The sequence below is a fragment of the Paroedura picta genome, chromosome 10 (genome assembly GCF_049243985.1).
Source record: "Paroedura picta isolate Pp20150507F chromosome 10, Ppicta_v3.0, whole genome shotgun sequence".
Classification (NCBI taxonomy): domain Eukaryota; kingdom Metazoa; phylum Chordata; class Lepidosauria; order Squamata; family Gekkonidae; genus Paroedura; species Paroedura picta.
This window is the reverse complement of record NC_135378.1, coordinates 73,413,668-73,435,368: the sequence shown is the minus strand read 5'-3', so window position 1 is coordinate 73,435,368 and position 21,701 is coordinate 73,413,668. Positions and strand designations below refer to the sequence as shown.

The 21,701-nt window shown below is 42.6% G+C and overlaps 1 protein-coding gene across 4 annotated transcripts in view; it reads right to left on the bottom strand.

Annotated features, from left to right (window-relative positions):
- The window catches only part of UNC5C (unc-5 netrin receptor C), a 360,728-nt gene that overhangs the window by 21,328 nt on the left and 317,699 nt on the right, over positions 1 to 21,701 (bottom strand). For all 4 annotated transcript variants that reach the window (XR_013224913.1, XR_013224914.1, XR_013224912.1 and 1 more), the window contains 4 exons: positions 21,206 to 21,293; positions 12,165 to 12,333; positions 9,761 to 9,994; positions 52 to 201 (listed from right to left, as the gene is read on the bottom strand). Coding sequence is in view for 1 of the 4 variants with exons in the window: in XM_077300836.1 (XP_077156951.1) it covers positions 52 to 201; positions 9,761 to 9,994; positions 12,165 to 12,333; positions 21,206 to 21,293 (641 nt within the window). In the remaining 3 variants the exon portion in view is untranslated. The remainder of the gene's footprint in view (positions 1 to 51; positions 202 to 9,760; positions 9,995 to 12,164; positions 12,334 to 21,205; positions 21,294 to 21,701) is intronic.

Here is a 21,701-nt window from a genome sequence, read left to right as displayed (position 1 = left end):
TTCCACAGTTCTTGCCTTGGCATGCCAATGATTATTTCTAGCAACAGTTACCTGGTACTTAGCCAACAGTTTGCTCTTCCAGAGGGAGTGGGTGATATCGTGAATGGACAGGCGGAGATTGTGGGTACTTCCCTTGAAATGCAGATCCTTTGGTTCTTCCAACAACTGACCACCCATTTGCCTTTCCAGCTGTAGCACTTCCTAAGAGACAGCAAGAAAAGTGAAATGCCATCAGCAGGGGATTTTAAGGCATCCTTTGCCAAAAAAAAAAAAAAAAGCCATTAAATGTGCAATTCAGCAAAGGCAAGGGTATGAGGAGTTAAGCTAAATTCATGCTGCTGCGACTCAACCTCCTGTCGTTGTGCTAAGAAGTTCAGGGTGGCCTTTTAGATGGAAACATTAGTTGAACTCTGCGGGCCCAAAGTCTTATACGCTCTCCACTGCACAGTACTGGCTCTTAATCCAGAAATAGTAGTTCCCTCTTAACTGTGAATTAGGCTGCCTGCCATGAAATAAATCCCCGAAGAGTAGCTATTACAGGAACAACGATCTATGAAAGGAAGGAAGGAATTCTGCTGGACAGGCATGCATGTATTACAGGAAAGACACATGTTATACAGCGTGACTTCGGAACAAGGACACAAGCTCAACTTGCTCAAGCACTGCAGAGACTCTACATGGTAATCACGTTCCTCTTGGAACAAGAAATATTCCACAATAGGCCAGTGTGCCCTGATATGTGGTTTGCTTAATTGCTTGAGAGGGGTGAGGTCAACGCATAAGCACACGGGTAACACTCAGACATTGACAATGTGTCATTCTAGATATTGTTCAGCCTGAGGGGGTCTTCGACTGAACCTCTCCCCACCCCAATTCAAGTGGCTTCGATGCATTAAATTGTCACAGCCTGCTTGACTGCTTCATTAGCTTGCCTCCCCCCCCGCCTCCCGCAGGTCAGGCTATACAAGAGAAACATCTAAAATTGTTTTTATAGGATTGTTTTTGCTTTAATCATCTGCTAACAATAAGAGGGAATTATCAATAGGGGGGATGAACAGAGAGAGAGAGAGGATGAAAAAGTGAGCTCATTAGAGAATCTCGAATAGAAAAGGGTCTTTAGGTCCTAAAATAACACACTTTGGCTGAGGAAAGCCTGACATGACCGGCAGGAACTTAGCCAAGACACGCCCTAAATAGGCAGCATCAGACTCCAGCCTCTCAATTAAGTAATTTTAATGGAGTTTGGCAGTCAAGCCCTGCCCGGGAGAGGGAGCAACCCAAGAGGAAGCTGCAGCTGGTTGAGTGAAAGAGTAGAGGGGAGGAGCCAGCCATGGCAGGGCATAGGAAGGCTAGCCTATCTAAGGATCTGCAGTGGGCCAGGGAGGATGGAGTATCTCAGCTCAGACAATGTGTGAGAGTAGAGGGTACAGAAAAGAGGAGGAATAAGATGGTGTACCCATCTCCAATCTGAGTCCTTTTTGGTCTTTTTGGTCTTCCACTGTGTGGAAGGTCACAACAGAGTGAGAGCAACATGTTCTTGACCAAAGACAGTATCACAAATGTGATTTCATGCAATGCATAGACTCTCATGAGTGACCCTGGCATAATTTATAAGGAATCGTCCTTATAAATTAATGAATGTGTATTTTTCTGCATATATACTTTTATCTACTGCCATTCCTAGTCTATTTCAGGATCTTGCTTTGGAATGCCATCCCCACCATATTACTTACACAAAATACTTATACAAACACACAGGGCTGCCATAAGCCACCACCTCAGCTCTCTGGACAAAAATTTCTTGTACCTCATCTCTCATCCTATCTGTGTGTGTGTGTGTGTTTGTGTGTGTGTGTGTGCGCACGCAATGGGTGCAGTCAAGTTGCAGCTGCCTACTACCCATAATCAAATCAAACTCCACCATAAAAGAAATTATATAGCCTGTTAGGAAGAACAGATGGTTATCTGTTTGCATACCATATATTGTCCCAAGGTTGCATTTCCTTATTCCTTCAATAAAGGAACCAAGGGATGCATAGTCACCTGTCAATGGTACTTTACTTGGCTGTCCAAGCCTCCAGGGCAACCAGGGGCCTGAGAATATAGTCCTCTAAGCCTGCCTCACCAATCCTACTTGTCATCTTTCTGAAATTGCACTCAAACAACTGCTTAAGGAGGCAATGATTTACCCCATGAAGATAAAGGGTTCCTTAGAATTAATTGGCCCCACCTAAGACATTTCAGTAGGGTTGGCTGACTAAATCCATGAACCTGAGAGTTCTCACCTAGAGTGAGAAGATCAGGAAAAAAGGCAACCTTAAACTAGGATGTAATTGTTGTTTAGAGTGCAGGATGACACTGTACTGGGGGAGGGAGGGAAAGGAAACTAGTTTGCGGGGTGGGTGGAGACAGCGAGAAGTGGAAGGGCAAGGAATGGTATGGACAGAGGTGAGGCCAGCCAAGGGCTGGGGATTCCAGTGATTGGGAATCGAGAGAAATGTGGTGGTGGGAGGAAGTGGTTAAAACAAAGGAGTGCGAGATATGGTAAGAAGAAGAAGAAGAAGAAGAAGAAGAAGAAGAAGAAGAAGAAGAAGAAGAAGAAGAGTTGGTTCTTATATCCTGCTTTTCCCTACCCGAAGGAGGCTCAAAGCGGCTTACAGTCGCCTTCCCATTCCTCTCCCCACAACAGACACCCTGTGGGGTGGGTGAGGCTGAGAGAGCGCTGATATCACTGCCCAGTCAGAACAGTTTTATCAGTGCCGTGGCGAGCCCAAGGTCACCCAGCTGGCTGCATGTGGGGGAGCGCAGAATCGAACCTGGCATGCTAGATTAGAAGTCCGCACTCCTAACCACTACACCAAACTGGCTTTGCATCCCTTCTAACCTTCCCATTCCAAAAGAGGTTGGTGGCGGGGATAATCTCCCTGGTTGCACAGCAAGGAAAAAGATGGCAGAAGGGAAATGATGTTGTTTTGTGTAGCACTTTAGAAAATGCACACCTTCCCATCCAGATGACTTGCTCGTGCCCTTCTACCACTCAAGTCATAACAAACCAAGTTTGAGAAAGAACAAAGAAAGAATGAAAGAAGCCTGAAAACAGTTAAAGAGATTAGGATGTTTGGATGTTTCTTCCCCCTGCAAAAGATAAGTGAAATAAGTAATAATGTTGCTTGGAAGCCAAAGATGAGGGGGGGGGGAAATCTCTAAGGGGGTGCAGCCTCAGAAGAGCTAAATGTCAGAGAAACTGAATAACTCAGAGCAGGACATTGCCCTTTTTACGTGGGTTTACAACATGGCTATTCTAGATGGCACTGCAAGATTCACACATTGTGTAGCAGGCCAAAATGAGATAGCAGTCTGGTCCTCTAGGCACTCTCCCTTCATCTACTCCAGCATCTCAGTAGAGTTTTAACAGGATAACTCATGTCTGATAGATAGATGCAAGTGGTAACTGCAAGACAGTATAAAAAACCCGTTTTCTCCTATTGGGATAATTTGTTTGTGAGAAATCATTCCCTTCAGGAAAAGTGGGAGTTTACTAAATCATACTTGATTGGTAAGAAATATATTTTTGCATTTGGACACTTGAACTCTGGGAGTGGTTTCAACAGGTATTTGAGCGGTAATCTTACTAGGCAATCAGTGGCATGCTGCTTTTTATAGATCTGTCCACTGCGCAATGCTGCATTAACCTTCTCCATTTATGCATGAGAAGCTCTCTACCAACTATGGCCTGGGTCTTACATGCTGTAAAAAGACCAAATAACTTGTCATCAATAATAGCTTGGTTATTGTAGCATCTGCTTCTTCATCTTCCATGTATTATGAAATCTTTGCATCCAACCCAGTGCTCACCAGTAATAAAGTTTCTTATGCAATCGGGACAAGAAAGATGCAACCAATAGCGGAATCCATGCATTTATTCGTGTGCCTAGATCTCCCCCATCACTAGCTTGACCTTGACTTTTCACTGGTAGAAATTTGCAAAGATGCAACTACTTTTCATTTTTGTTTAGATGATGGAGATGTCCCACAAATGGCTGTTCTGAGAGCCTGTAATTTAAATGTTCAATACCAGCATTCTGGAGTATATTTCATATTTCCCTTTTGCAGTCTAATTTAGCAGATTAATATTGCAATCCTTAAAAAAATCCTTCTAAATGTTTAGGTTTTGTGATTTCATTGCATTGGAAGGGGGTTTCTTTCATTCTTTCTTTCACTTTCTCTTTCTGCAAACTTGTAGATTCCTCTGCATTTGCAAAACTCAAAATTATAGCAGTGTTTGGCCTCATTGTGCAGATATCCATCCAGAAGTCATCCCTTGGTCGATCAGATACAGCAATTATTATGAGCCAGATCATAAATAAGAATGCAATAATGAAACTCTTTTATGTTTGATTGTCTGATGACCCAGACAATAAACTCAGCATCTGGGAAAGGTAGAGATATATATTTAGGTGCACTGACCTAAGGAAATGCAATGAATTTTGCTTTAGACATTCCAGGGAGATAATTTGGGCATAATGATCATTGCTAGCGATCAAATAATTAGTATTGATTTGCTCTCTAGACATCTCCACGAGATAGTTAAGTCTACTGGAAAGAAGCTGGAACTGATTGATTGGCAAAACCCTAATTCTAAAAGCTTTCTAATTATGTTCCTTTTCTTCTAATAGCTTAAAAGCAAATATCATTTTGCCTTTAGAGTTTGTCAGGTGCTAGGTTTGTTGGGGACATGAGCTAACTAGACAATAAAGAGGACCAACATAATGTTATTACACTTCACTGCTGGATCGAAAACTCACTTTGTTCTTGATTTCAATAGCTTTGCTTCCTTTGTGTGTCTGCATGGATATGAGAGAGAAGTTAATGAAAATGTCGCTGCTTACATGCATCTTTTTATCCATTTGATATGTCTAGGCTACCTTTGTGTAATCTTTAAACCACCTGACTGAGGTTGTAGATCAAGGGGGCATCAAAATAAAGCCCAGGTATAAAATTAAATTGTATGTTTGGGATACATCCTGCATACCTCTGTTTACAGAGAAGAGGGCATGCAGAAAATAACAAAAGAGTCTTGTGGCACCTTAAAGGGTAATAATTTTATTATGGGATAAACTTTATTGAGCAGGTTCACATTTCATCAGATGCTCAGTTGACAGAGGAATTTATTCACTGGACTGCAAACCATGGGCAACGGACAGAGATCAATGGCTTTGCCCCACCAGATCTCAGGTGCTAAGAAGGCTGAGTATTTAGATCAGGGGTAGTCAAACTGCGGCCCTCCAGATGTCCATGGACTACAATTCCCAGAAGCCCCTGCCAGCATTCGCTGGCAGGGGCTTCTGGGAATTGTAGTCCATGGACATCTGGAGGGCCGCAGTTTGACTACCCCTGATTTAGATGGAAGACCACCAAAGGATTCCAGGGCCACAAGGCAGAGGCAGACAATGGCAAACCACCTCTGACATTTCTTGCCTTGAAAAGGCACCTCTGACATTTCTTGGGGAGCACCATAAGTCCGCTGGGACTTGACAGGGAAAAAAAGTTGAGCACAATAAATGTATAACCATCTACTGCCACCTTCGACTGTTTCCTTGGTTCCCCCAGGTTTCATTTTTTTTAAAGTTTGCAACCTATTTTGTTGCCCTCAAAAAGTTCTCCAGAAGCACAGCAAGGGAACAATACAGGAAAAAAATGGAGGGCAAAGGATTATTTTGCCTTCCATTGCCAGCTAAACAAAGTTACTCGTCTTTTTCTTTTGCCTACCATACTGTGTTTCTTTAACGAGAAAAAGAAAGGTCATTTGACACATGGACTAAAGCATACGAGTCTTTATCATGACATTGCAGAAAATATTCAGAAGCCCGGATCCAACATACTCTTCACATAAACCTATTTAAAGAAACACTGTTTGTCTTCATGTGCACGGTTTATTTTCAATATTGAAAAGATGCACCTGAGTTTAACCATATGAAACCATTGCTGTAACTAGAGATGATGCCAATATCCACCTAGGCTCAAGCAGAAGACTTTTGAGAACACCACACTGATGTGCTACATAGCAATAGGCTCCAATACAATCCAAAATGAACCCGAGTGGGTCAAAGGGACAGTGCCTTCTGAAAGATTTCACTGTAATGATTGACCTGAAGCATACAAGGCTTCTTATGCCCATAGGCCTCTGCATCAGGGATGGTATTATATCAGTCTGTGCACAACATTTGATGTTCTCCTACATTCTTCTCTGTTCCTGCAGATTTTTCCAAGCACTAAAAACATCATATATAGGGTGTCTTGAAGGAATAGCTGTGTGGGTTGCAGGGGCTGGAGTGAGGAAGGATACCTGCAGAACTCTACTGAGAAAGGGGCTCAATTCATCCCCTTGTCCTTCCTCATTCCACCCTACCAATGCTCAGGGCTGTTCTTCCATGACACCCTGAGTGGTCCCTCCCAGGGCTGGAAGTGTCTACAAGGAAGGAGAGAAATGTGGAATAACTTCTCTCCATGGATGGTTAGACACACACCACTGGAAGGTCAATAAAAACACGATCCAATACAAAATCAGTCTATCCTTCCTCATTCTATTTGTGTACCCTGTAGTCAACAGGCCATTCTGCAATTTTAGCAGAGTGGAACAGAGTAATTTTGCTTTCCTCCCAACTTATTCAAGCAGAACCAGCAGGCTCTACTAATCCCAACTTGCAACTATACAGTGAATGGAAGTAGATGATACCTTTCACAATGTGGGGTTTCACTATTTACTAACTAAAGTGCTAAGCTGCTACAGTGGCTAACGCTGAATGCATAGCTCATAATCTTTTTCTAAGGTTTAAAAGTGCCTCAAAAGTTGAAGCTGAATTTGAATCACTCATCTTTGGCTACATAAAACAGGCTCTGTTATCCATACAGAGCAGAGCTGTAGGATCTATCAGCACAGCGATGGCTAGCCTCCTAAACTAAAGTACATTATACTAAGTTTCGTGTTAAAAGTCTTGGTCTCTTCCTTGGAAGAAGAAGAAGAAGAAGAGCTGGTTCTTATATGCTGCTTTTCTCTACCCAAAGGAGGCTCACAGTGGCTTACAAAGTCACCTTCCCTTTCCTCTCCCCACAAGAGACACCCTGTGAGATGGGTGAGGCTGAGAGAGCCCTGATATTACTGCTCGGTCAGAACAGCTTTATCAGTGCTGTGGTGAGCCCAATGTCGCCCAGCTGGCTACATGTGGGAGAGCACAAAATCAAGCCTGGCTCGCCAGATTAGAAGTCCGCACTCCTAACCACTACACCAAACTGGTATAAGTGCTAAATAAAATAAAGGAAGGTTGAAAAACAGCTGGAGAGGGATTAAGCTATCTTCAATTAAAGCAGCATTTTGAAAATTTAAGTCATCCAGTCCAGAAAATAGCTAAAGTTCAAATGGCTAAATGTTTCCTTTCTGCTACACAATTCTTACAAAAGGATCTCTCACACAACACTATTTTTTTTTAACTGCACAGAATGAGTTCAACTCAAGTCCATGTCATTTGCTGCAGCAGACTCACAAGCAGGAGATTGTGGCTCTGAAGGTGCTTCCAGATGGAAGGCTGCTTTGAGTAGCCAACACTTTGATTCAGGGTAACAGAAGAATGAAAACGACTCATGACAAATAGCACTAGCAGCTATGGTGGCACAACCTAAACAGCAACTTTCGTTCCAACCAGAACTAACCTGGTAGGCTTCCCTTCAAGTACCATTATGCTGCTTTCAGCTAATGTTACAGTGTTAAATCAGCCATACGTCTGGGCACACTCCCAGGTCGTTCTGCACAACAGGTGTCCCTTCCGCCATACATAGCACAACAACCATGTTCTTTACCTGGCCAGATGCTTCATAACCCTCCAGTTTTTCCCCCCATCATACTTATAAAGCACCTAGTAGATCACAACATGCAGTGTTAATGGAAACCTAAATAAGCTTTGAATTAGCTACTCACCATTCAACAAACCAATGAAAAAAATATATTAAGGCTGGCGGAGTGCTTCACCCCAATAGACAGCCTGTGTCTCCATATGTGGGCAAGTATCTGAATTTATAATTTAAAAAAAAGCCACATTGGTCTCCCTGATAAACCTACGAAATCCACATTTCCAAAAACAAACCCCAGACTCTGGCATATGTCAGCAGGTTAGATGCCTCTGTTGCTAATTCATAGAAGATGTTTGCTTGTATATGCAAATTCTGGAGAATATGAGAAGGCGCCCAAAGACTTTGTGGATCAAGACAGGCAGACAGGAAAAGATAATTTGTCTTTGGGAGACTCAGACCTTGACACTGCTAGGAACTTAATCCCCTTTTAATGAGTTTGGTATGCAAGTAATAATATTTTGATGAGTAAAATGCAGCAATTTTCTTATAGAAGCTTTCAAGATGTTGGCCCAAATAAACCTCATTTGGCATGTGCTCTACAGCTGCAGAGAGACAAGAGGTTTCTTAAAAGAGAGTTGAAGATGATGTGACAGTGACATTGTGCCACAGTACCACTGCGTCTTGTCCCAATGCCCTCTCTGGTCCAATAGGTCCTGCAGGTTTTTGTGGCCCTACAAAACTCAGTGGAAATGGCATGAGAAGATGTTGCAGTGACATGAATGTACACTGGGAAATGATTCTTCTTCTCGCTATAAACCTGTGTTCTCTGAAAAACCTTCTCTGTCCTTCCCAAGTCTTTCAGCCATTTCCTTTCTGCTGAAGCTACTCCCGCCACTCCTGTGATGAGGACATTCATTGCTAAACAGTATCCAAACTGGAAGTGGGATTTGTTAGGACACCAAGTAATGCAAACACGTCCCAGGCGGTGTTTACAGATACATCCTTGGAACTGTACAGCTCTTAAGGGCAATCTGCTCTCCATGTAACCTGCAAGTGACAACACTGGGAGACTGACAACATATCCAGGCACTTAATGATGAAGGCTCTTAAGCGTTCACTGCTACAAAGATGCCACCAGTCAAGTGGTAGGATTTATGAATCTGCCCTAGTTTCAATTGATTTATAGGTGAGCGTGGATTAGTGTCTGTTGTCATAAACCTGTTCCAATAAATATCACACATGTGCTAACATTCAGTAGGGTATGATTATTAAGGCATCATAATCTTGCACAGTACATATGGAGACAAGTATGTGCATATTTAACTGTGTGCTGCAGAGCAAGGGGCACAAGTATAGAACAGCAAGAACCTTGGTTCATTTCCATTGCAAATTCTCAGCACAAAAAACTGCAGACAAAGTCATCTAGCAAAGCAATATAGCAGCAGGTGCTTGATTAACAACCCCGGAGCTTCTTTTATCATTATCAACTATTTACAAAGAGGCATTTATACATTTTGCATCTCTGGGGAGTCGGCACTTAGTATTAAAAATACATGAACCTCCAATGAAGTCCTTTCCCACCTTATGGCCTTTTAATAATGCAAAAAAATTCAGAATCCAGATTATTATATAGGTAAACAAAGGGGGGAAAAAAGAATGCCAGAGAAAGAAAACTCAGTGTATACAGGAAACCATTGCACTGAAAGGCAGCCTGGAAAGTTTTACCTTCTGCATTTCATTCCTCCTTTTCACTCCCTCCCCCGCATTATGAAACTATTTCTTGTTGTCCAGTGCCTCCCCATCAAAAGCGCAGTTCAAAAAGGTAGTACACAGATGCGGGTTATCAGGAGGCGAACATATAGCAATTACAGCATCAACCTATCAAAGCAATTCAGCTAAAGGAAGACCAATTTACCTTGAGGGCATCCTGGTTGTCATCTAGGCAATAGACTCGGATGTTGTACTCCAAGGAAGAGCAAATCAGTGGGCCAAAGATGGCCAACTTGAGCCGCTTTGCAGCTGCTTTGGTGATTGACTGTCCTACTAAAGCATAGGTGCTGAGAGTTTCTGTCAGGATATGGCAGGCTTCTGGATTCAGCTGGATGTAGCATGGGGTGGTGAAGTTTTCTTCTCCGACTGCCACCACATCCTGAAAGAGTGAACAACATGAGACGGATTTGGGTTTGTTTTCAGTGGGCAGCTGCCTGACCACTTGTGAGGCTAAGGTTGAGTTCCAAATAGTAGGTAGGTAGATGAGTCTGGACCTTGACCTGGATGGCCCAGGCTAGCCCCATCTTCTTGGAAGCTAAGCAGGGTCAGCCCTGATTAGTACTTGAACGGGAGACCACCAAGGAAGTACACAGTTGTGACACAGATGTCTCTTGCCTTGAAAACCCTATGGGGTCTCTCTAAGTTGGCTGGGACTTGATGGCACTTTCCACCACCAGAGGTGAGTTTAGACAGCTACTTCATATGAAGTAGCACAGTAGTAAACAGTTTCCTTAACCATTTTACTTAGCAGCATCAGGCACTGCCAAATGCAAAAGGTGTGGCCTGGCAAAAAACACCTGAGAACCCAGAAAGCTGACACTTCTTTCTGCAAATTCTGTGTTTCTGAAACACAAAGCTGCAATGAATTCACAAGCCTCCCATTTTCTATGCTGGCAAGAAGCTGGCAGTGCTGGTGGCATGGAGGGAATGAGATAGCTGGATGGAGTGAATGCCTAATTTAGGAAGAGATTCAAGAGCTGGGTTCAGGGAAAGGTGATGCTGCACATTTGCAAAGGTGACACTCTGTTCTTCCTGAGGGGCAGAAAGGAAAGTGTTATCTGCATTGCTGATCCTACACCCCCCACTGGCCAAGCCATGAAACATTTGTACTGGCACTCATAACAGTAACTCGCCTCTAGCTACACAAACATCTGTTCAATGGATAGAGTATAGGAGGTCTGTTTTGGAAAGAGAGCACAAAGGAAAGAAAATGAACCTGCAGAAGATTTGGCTTGCTGAGCTAGCAGGAGAAACTTACTGGACTTTTGCAAACTGCATTCCTAATCACAAAAGCATTTTCAATACCTGCATCATCGTCTGCTTTATATTGAATGTGACCATTGGTCCAATTGACCCACTGCTGCCTATTCTGAGTGGCAATCCCTCACCAAAGTCTTGGCGGAAACCTTTCCCAAACAAGGAGATGGCAAAAATGGGAGAAAGCAAAGCAAAATAAAACATGAACCACCAAAGTGAAACGTGCACTACCTTAAACATGGACAACCTGAACGGTGCACAATAAAAGTTCTCAGGAGCACGATAGCAATTCTTTGAAAGCAAAAATAAAACACAGCTCAAAACAACAGAAAGTTGGGTTGGATACCACCATTTTGTTCCACTGTTGCTCTGGTTCGAGGAGCCTTCTCCAGAAGCAAAATATATTTAGCAACAAAAGAACATGTGGGTGCCGCTGGAACAAAATGGCAGGTACAATCCATGACTATTATATTTAAGGCAAACCTCCTTACAATGCACATGGGAACCTTCAGAAGGAATCCCTAAGCAGAAGTGATGTTGCTCACTCACTTCCAGGGCTACTCATAACATAAAACTGGAAATAATAGACTTGCTGCAATCATCCCTTTAACTGTGAACCTATTCCAGAGCATGACAGGTAAGTACTGATGCATTCAGGGAGAATTTAAAAACTTGTGCTATGTATCGAGGGCAGTAATGCCCAATTCTCAAATCTTTGTTCACTTCCATAAAGTTTATGTGAAGGTAAAGGTTTCCCCTGTACAAGCACTGGGTCATGTCTGACCCTTGGGGTGATGCCCTCCAGCGTTTTCATGGCAGACTCAATACGGGGTGGTTTGCCATTCCCTTCCCCAGTCATTACCGTTTACCCCCCAGCAAGCTGGGTACTCATTTTACCAACCTCGGAAGGATGGAAGGCTGAGTCAACCTTGAGCCTGCTGCTGGGATTGAACTCCCAGCCTCATGGGCAGACAGCTTCAGACTGCATGTCTGCTGCCTTACCACTCTGCGCCACAAGAGGCTCTTAAAGTTTATGTTCCAAGTTCCAAAGGTCTACATTACCTCCTTTGGAAAAATGCATTCATGATATCAATTCACTCTTTGGCTTCCTCTTTTTGAGTTTCATTTGAATCAGTTTCTCAGGGACTGAAGAGATACTGGCATCAAACACTGACCCCTTGATATTCTATATACATTATATTTTATTAACAACTAATCATATCTAATATATACACCTTTTTAATACAGTTGCCCCTACAAATGTTGCACACACTAAAGTTTTGGGATCTCACCTCCCATTGTCCTTGGGTTGTTTGGTTCTTCAGCTGGATTTTCCAGTCTTCCATGTTTGGTTCTGCACAATGGTGCATAGTTAGAATGACAGGCCGCGTCAGCAAAGTTCCCGGAGGCCCACAGCTTACCACGGGAGTCAAAAGGGTTTGACTGTCTTCCACTGGAGGCCTAGCAGGATTATAAAGACAATGAGTTGTCAAATTTGTTGGATAATTTTAAACGATGCTGTAGAAAAGCAATAACAGAATTTTTTTTCCATTATGAAGAACAAATCCCTTGTCATTGTTATTTATCCATGACATGGGGATTTTATATTCACTAATTATCGAATCAGTTAGGGGACAAAGGAAAAATATTATTGAAGAGCTCATGTGCCAAAGGCCAAAACATGCCAAAGTCCTACACACATTCATCCCATGTAGCTGCTGATACTGTGGCTTCTACAGTGCAGAAGAGGCAGGCTGCCTACGGTTGCCAGCTTCAGGTTGGAAATTACCTGGAGATTTTGGGGGTGGAGCCTGAAGAGGGCAGGATGCATGGAGGGGAAAGACTTCAACAGGGTATAATATCACAGAGTCTACCTTCCAAAGTGGCCATTTTCTCCAGATTAACTGATTTCTGTCACCTAGAGATCAGTTGTCATCTCAGGAGATCAAACACCATCAGGTTGTTACAGCAAAGCAACCAAAAAATGGGGTAAACAGTACATCGAAAACACCAAGGAAAAAGGAGCTGGGCAATGGTGACTCTGAATTGAAGTAAATAATGCCTCCATAACTGAAGTCCAAACAAGGATCTGGTAGTCCCCCGTTTCACAGGTTAGAAGCCACCCTGTGAAACAGAGGACTACCAGATCCTTGTTTGGACTTCACTTATAACTAACCTGTTGGATTTTTGCCTGAACTATTTTCTGCATGACAGTTATTGTATTACTCTACACAGATTTACAGTACTGTATGGGGTTTTTTATCAATGATTGTCTTTATAATGCTTTATAAATGACTGTTTTGCACTTTTGGAGGTATTATTTGCTGTCATTTCAGAGCTACTGTTCCCAGGACTACCAAGACTCCTGTTCAGTGTGGCAGAAACTCCCTAGTTTAGATGATATAATCTGGCCACACCATGTTCTACCAAAGCAGGAAAATGACATGGCTGATGAAGAGTGCTTACATTAGAATGCTCACGCCTTGAATAAATCTTTGTTGGTTTTAAGAGTGCTACTGGACTCTGATTTTATTGTGCTACTTCAGACCAACACAGCTACTCATTTGAATCTATGGCTTATTCTGGGGTTTGATACTTTTTGCCTTGTGGATACTTCTCTTAAGAATAAAGGATCTGATGCAAATGAGTTCTTGTTTGCATTTATCTCGAATGACTAGCTGTTACATGGGGTGGGGGAGTAAAACCAAGAGCTTCCTAGCTTGCTAAAGTATCTCTTGAATGTTTATGGAAATTCAAACTGTTTAGAGGCGTACCTACAACCACACAGGGCCTGTGTGCAAATGGGGCTGTGTTGACGATGGAGGAAAATGCAGAAGAATAAAAGAAGCTGCAAGGCTACCAGTGTGTTGGTCAACTGCTAGTCTTTGCATGTGTGTACAATTGTCAATGTTTTGTGCTGTAAAATCAGTATGGGAATGGCTTGCATCAGCAGTACTGTATTTGAGTCTTATACGTGAATAGAATGTCACTGTGTGTGAACAGAGGAGAGAGAGAAAGAAGGGGGAATGGACCCGGGTAGTTTATGGTGAATATTACCTTCCTATTCATAAATTCTTGAGTCTCCCTACATATAACTATATGCTCTTCATGGACATCAACCTTCAAGGCATGAATCATTCCCTTCCTGACAAAGAACTGGGAAAGAGCTTTCCTGATGAGCAGATAGTCTGCATTATGGGAATGAGTATTTATTTGTGTTTTTTTTTTTTGCTTCACTCTGCAAAAATGGATGTTGGACATTATTGTTGCCATATTGTAGGCATTAAACTAGGTGAGCAACCAATAAATTACAGTTCTGAAACATGATTCTTTCTTACAGATGGTGTATCTGAGGCTGGTTTAATGCTGAACAGAAAGAAAATGATCTTTGCTATAATGCTACATACTAGTACAGCTTGACTCTCGTCTGCATTTCTTGTGTGAATATCACAAATGTAATATAAATGAATGGGACATTCTAAAGATAATTTACACTTAAATAGATTTATATTGTATTTTGCATACCAAAACAAGTTCCAATGATTCTTTTGTATGCCTTTGAAACATTCTGCTGTTTCAGTTGTACATGGGTGCATTCAGGTAGACACATTTTGTAGTTTTGTTTTTAATGGTCATTATCATCACCATATTGTAAAACCTCAGTCTTACAATTTGGCTCTGTTCTGCCAGGCCTATAGTTGTGGCCAGGAAAATAACATCTCAAACATCTCAACATCTCTACCTGAGAATTCATTCACCCTCATCCAACCCATTAAATCCCTCAGCATTGGGTGGCCCTTCTCTGTGTGTGTGTGTGTGAGTGCAGAATAATAAGAAGAAGCTTTTAAATTGTTTTAAATAATTAATCTGTTGAATTAATATTTTATTATATGTATTAATGAATTGTCTGCATTTGTTGTGAGTCGCCCTGAGCCAGACAGGGAAGGGTGGCATACAAGAATAAAAATGATTATGATTTATTAGTATAGCAAAGCTCTTCCTCCATTGATCAGCTCTTTAATATTTGGAAAACTTGGCAAAATGAAGGCTATTTCTCCTAATGATGCATATTTTAGGTATGTGTGTGTGTGTGTGAGAGAGAGAGAGACCCTGCTATAACCAAGGATGATATTGCAATGGTATAATGGTAAAGTGTCAGATGAAGGTGTCTGTCCAGATTTGAATCCCCACTTTGCTGAGGAAGCTTGCTAGTATTTACCATGGGCCAGCCACACTCTGTCAAACTAATCTACCTCATTAGGTTGCTGAGACAATAAAATGGAGGAGAGGAAAATGCTCTAAGCCAGTGGTCCCCAACCCCTGGTCCGGGGACTGGTACTGGTCCGTGGAACAGTTGGTACCGGGCCGCGGCTCCTCCTCTTCCTCCTTCCCGGGGGCTGCCTCGGGGGTTGCCCTGCCACGCTGCCGCCGGCAGAGAACTGTTGTAAGTGTAAAAATTCTGGCTTGGATTCTCCTGGTCTTCTCACTGCACTAGAATCTGCAGGGCTCCCAAGATGGAATTGTTTTAAATATGCAGCATATACCATGCTTTGAGTAGGTAGTTTTAAATATGCAGCATATACCATGCTTTGTGTGGGTCGTACAGATTCCATTAAAGCAATTATGTCCTCTGTTATTGTGCCTACCCATTTCGGTAGCAGCAATGAAATTTCGCTTTCTGACTGACAGTTTGAATAGCTGTGTTCAAAAAGACAGAAAGAAAGAATAAGCAAACGTATCAACTGAGAGAGAGATGAATAACTCACAGGAGCAGATGGTGACCCTTCCAGTCATGTTAAGTGAAGGTTTTGTAAATGTAGTCTCCCTACTGCTGTTTTCCTTCATATAAACGTTTGTGTGTGTTTTAAATTAGGATCAAGATGCTTTGGGTACCATCTATCAATCTCAGGGCTACCCGATCTAGAATTATTCTGTACTAGTTTATGTATCTTTTTTATTTTCCCTCTCTTTTGGTTTTTGAAAAATATGTTCAAAGGGGGGAAAAATCCAGACTTTAGAACATTAGGCACGATTTTGTCTATGAAAGAAGAATAGGAAAGCCTTTTGCCGTAATAGTCTAGAATTTTTATTCGGTTTTCACTAGGTTCAGTTTGCCAGACTAGATCTAAAATCAAATTAATTCTCCCAAAGACAAAAGTAGCTGCATAAAAAAAACACACATTAAAAAGATTTCTCAAATGGTTTTTCCTCCTAAATATGCTTTTGCAGTAATATCCACCAACCAAACTACGGACAGACTGGGGATCACAGCATATTAAAATAAAACATTTCTGCTATCCAAACCCTATTGGATGTTCTATCCCGTTGACTAGGGGTAGTTAACCTGTGGTCCTCCAGATGTTCATGGACTACAATTCCCACGAGCCCCTGCCAGCAAACGCTGGCAGGAGCACATGGGAATTGTAGTCCATGAACATCTGGAGGACCACAGGTTGACTACCCCTGCTGTTGACCATATTGATTTACACTGCATAATCTGCCTTGAGTCCCAGGGAGAAAGGGGGACTGTAAATAATGGGAATAAATAAACTGTGGCTGGATCCTGCTACAGTCCATTTTAGAAATGTTATCCACTTGGAGAGCCTTCCATGGCAAGTTAAAGGAATCTCTCTGCAGTAAACTTAAAAACAGTTATACCAATTTAATCAAAGAGAGAACAGTTGTATCCCACTTTTTATTATTGCCTACCTTTTCTCTCCCCCTACATCTCCCCCGGTAGGTGGGGCCAAGAGAGCTCTGAGAGAACTGTAACTGGCCCAAGGTCACCCAATCTGGCTGCATGTGGAGGAGTGGGGAATCAAACCCAGTTCTCCAGATTAGAGACTCTTAACCACTACACCACACCAGCTTTCTCACCCCACTAAGAAAATGCCATATAATTTCTATGGTCGATATTCTTTTATTTTAAGGATATGAAATAACAAAGCTGCCGTATACCAAGTCACTGTATAACGAAAAAACCCGGCATGTGTTTATGAATCGCTGGCATTCTGAATTGCAGAATTTTAACGTGGTCTTAATTGTTTTTAATCTACAGACTGACATTGCCACATATCACAGTCAAGAAAAGATTTATATATGCACGGCTGTTATCTGTTAAGCCTCATGACAGAAGGTAAAAAGATGTTTCAGTATAGTTGCAACAGTTTTTAAGTACACTTCGAAGAAGAAAGAGCCCATTGTTCATAATTCTCTGAAAAATGACCCCAGTTACCCAGGTGTAAGAGGGTGCCTCTCTGCCTTGATAACACTACCATCAATGCCACTAACACATTGTTTTAGAAAACTGGAAAACAGCAGTGTGTGACTCCTTGGGAACAGCACTGGTATTTCATGTGGACCATTAGATTCCCATGTTGATGGCTAAAGGTAACATTTCCACTGACACCCTGTGCTTACAGATGCTATAATGGGGATGAAATCGACAAAAAAACCCTCCCAGTGTGCTGACATCCATAACCTTCCGATGGCGGAAAGAACAGCTTGACTAGGCCAAAACATGATGGCTGTAGCTTCTAAAGAAAGGCAACAAAACAAATCTAGGGAGAACAGATGGTGAAAGAAAAGTTTTGGAGCATGCAGGTGGGCTGGTATGGAGGGTTCTGAGGAATATGGGGTGGTGGTGTGTCAGGCTCTGAGGAATAACACATTTCTGCTTTTCGCTGGAGCTATTAACAATTGCCTTGGCACATTCTGAAGCAAGGCTCAAGAGCTTATGGGGTTTGCAAAGAGTTTGCTGAAGCATGCCCATGACTTTGACCCTGGAACTTGGCCCATGTTTTCCATTACAAAATCCATTTTGCAATTTAGTATTCAGATAATCACTCGTTGATGGCAGCTTAATTGCTCTATTGATTGTTTTGTTATTGTTTTGTTTTTTTTAGAAAACATACATGAGTGATAAAGCAGCCTAAACTCAGGATATTGGTTTGCCATTCTTTTGGCCTTTCAGTGGTTGCTCAGCAAATCATACATTAACCCAATAAACACAAGCTGCTGCTGGTTGGGTCCATTAATTTTAATTGCCCACCACAAAGGTAGAAGTGATATTGTAGCATACAGTGACATGCTGGGCATCACCTGTTTGGATATATTTTTTAATGTGACTTGAGGACAGTGGTAGTTTTGCTTGGTTAGAAGTGGAATAGCCTCAGTTTCACAGAAGAAAGGAGTGGGTGGATTGGATCCATGCAATGGTTGCCTCAAGCCTAGATTACTGTGTGTGGGTCTGCCCTTAAAGACAATTCAGAAATTCTGGTTGGAACACAACACAGTGGCCCAGCTACTATTTGATGCTAAGCAGGGGTACAGACTTAGGAGGGTGGGGTTTGGGGAAGGACTTCAATGGGGTACAATGCAATAAAGTCCACCATTTTCTCAAGATGAACTGGTCTCAGTCGCCTGAAGATCAGTTGTTATCCCAGGTGATCTCCAGCCATCACCCAAAGGTTGGCAGCCCTATGTTGGACCTATGAACCTTCAGGACCACCTCTCCTCCTATTTTCAGCTGTAATGGCTTTGCTCGCCAGAGCTAAGGCTTCTGAAGGTATCACTCCACAAACAGGTAAAATCACCAACTGTCCATTCATGCACAATTTCTCTGGTGTCTCTCAAATTATGGAACATTTTGTCTAAGGCTCTCAGGAAGGCCTTCCCACTCCCAACATTTTGCAAAATGTACAAAACAGAGTTGTTCCAGAGAGCATTCTTGTACAGCTTTGATCTGTGATGGAATGGATCAGTTTGAGAGATGGCCTCTGTTAGGGTTCTTCAACCCTGGGATCATTGCTCTCAGGCACAGATGTTTTCATAGTTATCTACTTTCTGATTTACTGAATAACTTTGTTTTACTTGGAGACGTTGCTGTTTAAGCCAGACCAGTATTTTTCCCCCCTCAGGTCTATCAGAATTGAAAAAAAAGACTGGTATTGGGATAGAGGACTTTTTTGAAAATCCCCAAATTTTTCTGGGTTCAATAGACCTGAACCCAAAAATGCTGTTTGTTAAAAAAAAAATGCACACCCTATTCTTCACTGTAAGACTGAAGGTAAGTTATGGGAGACCATATTGTGACTGGCTCTGCTTCCTGTGGCAGCCATTTTATGGCAGCCATTTTGTGGCAGTGCCTGCCATGCTGTGTCAGAATTTCAAGTATGCCTGCAGGCTCTAAAATGATGGGGACCCCTGTCTCAGTGGATGATGCCTAGCAAGCTATGGGGTGTTCTTCAGCTACAGTAAGTTGTATCACCTTTACAGAAAATGTAAACTAAAAAGCTTGTATTGTGGCAGACCAGCCCTTTAGAATACTGACTTCGTGATTTCTCATGGATTACCCCTGGGTTAAGGCAGAGCCACTCAATGATGGCCTGTGGCAAATAAGAACTGGCTACAGGCCGTCAGGCAGGGCAGCTTTGTTAAATTGGAGGAAAGGAGTTTATCTTCTTATTTTAGAGCATCACTGTGCCACTGTGACCTTATGCGGGAAGTTTATTTACCTTCTGCAGCACTATATACAAGCTGCTTTATGGAGCGGCTACCATGTGGTGAACCATTTATGTAGAACTAACCACTGCTATCAGGTGGTCTATAGGGTCCTTTTTCAACACTAATTCTTTAACAGAATGATGCATCTCTTTGAACAAGTCATTCTGTAACTGATGGTTGAGTTTTTAACAATGTTTGGAGCAATCCGTGGTCCGTAAAAAATACGAAAACACAAAACCAACCTGACAACAATAACAGGATAGACTTTCCCTTGCAATTAGCCATTATCAAAATGAAGGACATGAATAATGTAGGCAAAAAAAAAACAGTGGAGGAGACACTCTTGGTCTTTTAAAATTTAATTCTCTAAATGTATTAGTTTAGGGATGGATGACAGACCAGCAAAACCACAGAAGTGTGTTCAGTATTACACAGCCCCCAGATGTCTGTGGCTGACTACAGAATGAATATTCTTGAACAATTGTAAAGCTAATGAAAGCTGAAAAAATCCAGATGCTTAATATTGCATCAAATAACAAATTCCCCATTTGGATGATGTGATACTGGAACCTGATGTCGGCTGCGATTTTTATATTGCCCCCCCCCACAGATTCTATCCACGCAAACATATCTGATTTGTGTTGCTCATTCTGAATGTGGAAAATAAATGTCCTCGGCACAGATTGTGGACAGTGAGATACACCATCCTACTGAAACATCATGCTGCATTGCATCTGCACAACTGTGACTGCTTTCAATTATTTTTACATTGACTGCTAACATCAAAAACAGCCAGGATTGTCAACTCTGAAGATTTTGGGGTGTGCAGAGGGAGGAGGAGGGAACACAGCAGTCCATCTCCCCAAACAGAAGGATTGCCAGGTCATTCCTGGCCACTGGCTTGGGACGGGAGGGTAGCAGGGATGCCAGGGTCCCCCACTGCCAGGCCCCACCTCTCCATTGCCAATCAGCTGGCCAGCAGCGTAGATCTACCCCACCATCCAAAATTTCAGCGACATGCCTACATGACTTCAACATGACTTGGAAGAGACGTGAGCATATTAGGGGTGTCAGGGCAATTCTCTGGTATGGGGGCAAAAACCAGTGTTGCCTTGATGTAGCTATGTCACTTCTAGTTCACACTGGAAGTCACGTGAGTATGTCACTGAAAAGTGGAATGAAACTCCCTGCTCCCGGTAAGCTCACTTTCCATCCTCTGCTGGCTCCAAAGGGACCAGGCAACCCTAGGGGTAGGGTTGCCAGATCTAGGTTGGGAAACTACTAGAAATTTATGAGTGGGGCCTGGTGTGGACAGGAACTTCAATAGGATTCCTGTACCGTACAGCTTGCTCCCCAACACACCCATTTTACTTCAGGGAAACTGATCTCTGTAGTCTGGGAACGAGCTGTACTTCTGGGGGAATCTCCAGGTCCAACCTGGAGGCTGTCAACACTACAAAGCAGCCATTTTCTCCAGGGGAACTGATCTGATCTCTGTCCTCTGGAGATCAGTTGTGATTCTAGGAGATCCAGGCCCTGCCTGGAGACTGGCACCTCTATAAACAGCAGAAGCCAACAGGGGGTTACAGCATCAAAAGTTAGCCCCTTATAACAAACTTGTCCACCACGCAGAAAGGACCTGGGCTTAAGATATTTCTCCGTTCCCTTCCTGGATCTGGCTCCCAACCCCCTTCTGTGGCCTCAGCAGCTTTTGAGCCTTGCGTCAATAGAAACATAGATATGCTGATCAGAATGTTGCATTAATAGACTTTGCCTCCGCCTTGCAATTAGTTGCTACATCAAATGCACCGTAAGCAGAGACTCTTACCTCATGTTCTCTTTTCGGTGAACCGTCACATACATTTCGTAGACTCTCCCCTGGGGAACAGCCCCTGCAGGGATCAGCAAACTCACTCCTGCAGAACAACAAAATAAAAAGAAAGGGGAGTGTGTGTGAAACCCCCCCAGAGAATATTAAGACAGGGGTGGGGGGGGGGAACCTGACTTCTGGAGGAAGGAGTCTGAAAAGACGCCACTAGGCATGTCCAAATTCCACCCAACCCCATCCAACGAAACAGAATGCTTTACTCCCATCTGGATGCTTATACTTGGCAGTTTTATTACTTCTGCCCCTTTTCTGCATTAGAGGAACTGGAAAAGGGTGGCTATCTTCCCCTCCCTCTTTGCTTTATTTAAGGAATACGCAGATGGTTGCTGTGTTGCTTGAATTGTAAAAATGAGGTAGGGACACCCACAATTGCATTGACTATTTCAAACAGCAGTAATGGGATCATTTCCCTTGGCAATTCTTATTTAATTAAATT